Source organism: Electrona antarctica (assembly GCF_951216825.1).
Source record: "Electrona antarctica genome assembly, chromosome: 9".
NCBI classification, from domain to species: Eukaryota; Metazoa; Chordata; class Actinopteri; order Myctophiformes; family Myctophidae; genus Electrona; species Electrona antarctica.
In genome coordinates this window covers 57,931,567-57,936,248 of record NC_136790.1, presented here as the reverse complement: position 1 = coordinate 57,936,248, position 4,682 = coordinate 57,931,567, and the positions used below count along the sequence as shown (strand labels likewise).

The following is a 4,682-nucleotide window of genomic DNA, read 5'->3' as shown; positions in this document are numbered from 1 at the left end:
GTCGTCGTGCACAGAGTCAGTCACGCTGCTGCTGTGTTGTCTGTCTCTCACCATAATGTTCCCATTGATCTCTGGGTGGACCGACACCCTGGGAGAGGGCTCCTCTAGGCCCCTAGCGTCCAGTGCCAAATCCTCGGGTTCCATGTGCTTATCACCGCCGGCTTTCTGATTAATTTGCTGCGTGGGAGGATGGTTCATGGTAGTGGTATCTTTACTCCTCTTGACCTCGTCCGAGTGAGGTTAGCTAGGTTGCTGACGGGTAACGTTAGCTGGGTTGCTGACGGGGATCGGAGCTCGCAGAGGTGGGTTAGAGTACGACAGGTCGAGCCTCGTCAGCCTAGCCTGCTCTATCACTACCTCGGCATACAATCGTCATTTGCATCAAAGCAACCCTAACGTGAATATGCATGAAGTGCTGTGGTACCCCGATGCATGTCTACTGGTCTGTGAAGAAACGTTCCCTATTGTAGACCATACTCCGGTCAGCAGCTCATGTGTTTTGGTATGTTGAGCAAAAAGGGCCAAAACGCCATATATACTTTCCACAGTGACGTATCTGAGTAATGTATGACGACAGCCTTGTACGATGAACGCTGTGTCACCAGAGCCATCCCAACCGCAGACTGTTTGAGATGCTGCCGCATGGGAAACGTTTTCGCAGTCTCAAAGCCACACAGAGTAGACTGCCATAAAGCTTGTAGACTGCAAAAAAGCTTATTTCCCCGAACAATCAGATACATCAACAAACTGTTAAGAACCAGAGGGAAGTAGGGAAAAGGAGAATGCTAGCCCCCCCCCCCGCTCCTTCACACTATTAAGCTCCAATTGCACCTTTCTAAAAAAATACATTTGTTGTATATTTATGGAACGTAGGCTACTGTGAAGTTGTTCACACAAAGTGTATCTAACTTCGAACCAGGAACCGCAAGGTTCGATCCCTGTGGGCTCCCCCAGAGTTAGTGTCCAAGTGTCCTTGAGCAAGACTCTGAACCCCTGATTGCTCCTGATGTGCAGGTTGGTGCCTTGCATGGTTTCCTCTGTCATCGGTGTGTGAATGTGTGTGTGTGTGAATGGGTGAATGTAATGCACAGTCTATGTAAAGGTGTGTGAATGTGTGTGTGAATGGGTGAATGTAATGCACAGTCTATGTAAAGGTGTGTGAATGTGTGTATGTAATGCACAGTCTATGTAAAGGTGTGTGAATGTGTGTATGTAATGCACAGTCTATGTAAAGGTGTGTGAATGTGTGTGTGTGAATGGGTGAATGTAATGCACAATCTATGTAAAGCACCTGACAATGAGTAAGGCGCTGGTAGGTAGATGGTGCATTTATATAGCGCCTTTATCCAAGGCTCTATAGAAATGCACCATTTACCATTTAACTTTGTTACTACAGGGAAAATATGCACATGGACATGATACTCTTTTTTTACTCTTTGTTTTCTCTTTTTTGCACTCTATATCCTGTCCCTCTGTTTGCTGTTTTATTATATATAAATGCTGCCGCATTGTCTGAAGGAAGCCAAACAAAAACAAGTTTTACTCTTATGTTTTCCTACACGAGATGTGACAATAAAGTACAACCTTTACCCTCGAACTGAACCAAACGAGTTAATTCACGCGCAGCGACCTCTCTTGGGAGCGGCCGGTGCTCTGTGGACGTGGTCTAGCAGCAGCCAGGGCTGTGTCACGTTACCAAGCTGTGCCTTGAAGTCCTTCAGGTCCACCTCGTACTCGTCCACGTCGATGTAGCGATGCTGTTTGTTGTTGATCGCGATAGCGAACCTGAACCTCTCGAACTCTGCGTCGCGGACGTCCAACGTGCTCTGAATCCTCCGCCTCACGTCGCGGAACGCCGCGCCCTGTCGGACCCTGAGCAGGAAGGGCACCCCAAAGGTCCGCACGTCCTTGTGGTAGTGAGCGACGGGAACCAGCATCTCGTTGTCTCTGTTGACGTCCAGCTGGTCCACGGGGACCTCCTCCACGCGGAAGGTCCCGAGGGAGTACAGACACTCCAGCAGCTCGTCCTCCTGGTGCACCTTGACGATGTTATGGTTGAGGATCTGCAACAGCCGGAGCGTCTCGGAACCCTTTTTGATGGAGAGATCGACGGACTTCTTGCACTCGTCCAGCAGGTCCCGCACGCAGCCGTGCTTGGGCGGGTGGAGGGTGATCTCCTCCTCCCCGAACTGGCCGTTGAGCCAAACGATCCTGAAACTCCTCCTGTTCTCCGAGTCCGCCGCCGCGATCTTGACTTTCAGCCGTCGGTAGTGGAGTCGTGGCTTGAGATTCTGCAGTAGTTCTCGTAGCGTTCCCTTGCAGTTGTGTCTGATGGGGGTCCACGTGGGACCGCCGCCCACGTAGCCCAGCTGCAGCAGCACGGGGTCCATGTTCAGCCTCAGAGCCACCGCCTTCACCACCTCGGCGTAGCTCATGCGTTTGGAGAGCGTGACCGCGACGCCGGGGTCACTGGGGTCGTTCTTGTCGCAGAAGACGACGTCCACTCGGTCATACACGTCCTGGAAGTGGTCCTTGGCCGTGGGCAGCCGACCGCCGTCCTTCTCGGGCTCGTCCTTCTGGAAGACCAGGATGAGCGCGTCGTCGTTTGGATCGTACACCACGTTGTCCAGAGGAGCGTCGTAGTCGTAGATCCGCTTCGATTCGTTGGGCTTCACTTCCTCGTAGACGATGAGGCTCGTGTCCCGTTCGAACCGTGCTCTCTCACACATGAGCGGCAGCAGGTCTCGCATGGTGCAGGACGTAGCGGTCTTGTGGACACGTCCACAGTATGTCAACGTTCTGCTTTGGGGATCGTACATCTTCAAGAACAACATGACGTCGTGGTCTTTGTCGTACTTGGGTAAGGTGTCGTCGCTGGTGGCCGTCTCCAGGAATACGGTCCAGTCGTTGTCAACGGGCTTGTAGTTGTCGATGGACTTGCCGCGGTCTGCCTTGTAGTCGAGCATGGTGGGCCGCTTGGTGCCGTTGCTCCGGTTCTGCATGGGCCACAGCCTCATCTGGTCCGGTTTTAGACGCATGGTGTGGGAAAGGTTCTGGAGGAACTGCTGCAGCGTGGAGGTCTTGGGCTCCCTGACCTTCCTGTAGTCCACCTTCTCGTCATCATACAGGTCGTTGCCCTGGTGACCACAGAACTGCTCCTCTGTCACTATCCTGACCGTCATGTGGAGTTGCTCCTTCTGCCACCGCTTCCACATCTGCTCCTCTGCCCTCATCTCCTCCTGCAGACGTTCCACCAGCTGCTGGGGGATTTCCGACTCCGTCAGCGGCTGGAGGACCTCGTCGAGCTTGGACTGGCGGACGTACACCAACATGTAGGCGCTGGAGCAGTGGCGCACCGAGAGGTCTTCATCGTGGCCGCCATAGTTGTGTTCGACAGCTTCCTCCTTGGTGCACCGAGACACGACGTCGTCGTCAAACTTGCACCAGTCGCCGTCCCCTTTGGGGTTGAGGCAAACCACGTAGTGTCCTCCGTGGTTGTCCCCGCTGTGCACCAGCACTGCATGCAGGATGTAGTCGGCCGGGTCCTCCGAGTCGGCCTTCTGGAGAAACTCGTCCAGGCAGAGCTGCTCCGGGAACTCCAACCTGTCGTTGATCTTTTGGTTTTGGTCGGTCTGTGGGTCATACATGAACCTCATCAGCTGCAGGTGCAGAATGGGAGGGAAGGTCAGAAACTTCACCCCCTTCTCCGCTTCCTGCAGGCCGTGCTCTCCTGCGTCATATTTGTTGTCTCCGTCCAACTGTTCTGTTGCCACGTAGTCTTTGAAAGACTCAAAGAGGTTCTTCTTTCCTTTGATACTGAGCTGGATATCATAGTAGTCCTCTATCCTCTCTGAACCGTAGTCCACATGCTTACACTGTATGTACGACACCATCTTCCCTCTGAAGAGCTTGGGGATGGTCCCCTCGACACAAGTGCCTTTCATGTTATTCTCAACGTTGTCCAGCAGAATTCTGCACATCTCCTGCACGTCGTGTTGCATGAAGCTGTCTATCGTGTCCCAGCCGAAGGACTCTGTGAGTTTCTTGGTGCTGACGGGCTTGTCGCTGTGCTGCAGCTGGTAGAAGACCCTCTGCAGGGCGAGAGGGATGCTCTTGGTGGAGCCGTGGCCCTCCGTGGGCATCATGTAGACGGCCCGTCTCAGCTGGTTGCTGAAGAACAGCGTCTCCAGCAGGCTGTTCATGTAGCAGGTCGCTCCCTGGTTCTTCAGGCCCACGTAGCCCGTGTGTTTCTTGGAGTCCCAGCCCACCCCGTGCGGGGCGTCCGCCCGGATGAAGACCTCAAAGATGACCTCGTCGTCCTCGATGAATCCCCTCTCGGGGTCGAGCGCGCCGGCCCAAGCCATGAAGTCGGGGTATCCGCGGTCGTTCTCCTTGTGATAAAAGACGTAGCTGAGCGTGCGGCGCTCGCTCTTCTCGCCGTCTCTGCGGTTGACCACCGTCATGACGGCCGTGGCGTGGCACCACCACGGCGCGGAGGAGGAGGAGCCCGAGCCTGGGCAGCACTGCAGGTAGAAGCCGACAGATCGCGATCCCGAGAAGTTCCTGGGGGTCACCATCATCCTCCAGAGGAGGCCGCGGACCAGGCAGGGCGGGCTCAGCACGATCTCCGTGAGCAGGCTGAAACGTTCCACCGTGAAGCGAAACGTCGCCTCCTGCCGGCA

The 4,682-nt window shown here is 54.7% G+C and overlaps 1 protein-coding gene across 1 annotated transcript; it reads right to left on the bottom strand.

Moving 5' to 3' along the window:
• Window positions 1-1,616: 1,616 nt before the first annotated feature.
• LOC306930098 (ubiquitin carboxyl-terminal hydrolase 7-like) lies at window positions 1,617-4,682 on the bottom strand (the record flags this gene model as incomplete). The annotated part of the gene is made up of 1 exon (XM_079510841.1): window positions 1,617-4,682. Exon 1 carries the CDS (start codon window positions 4,578-4,580, stop codon window positions 1,617-1,619), a length of 2,964 nt encoding a protein of 987 aa, XP_079366967.1. The 5' UTR covers window positions 4,581-4,682.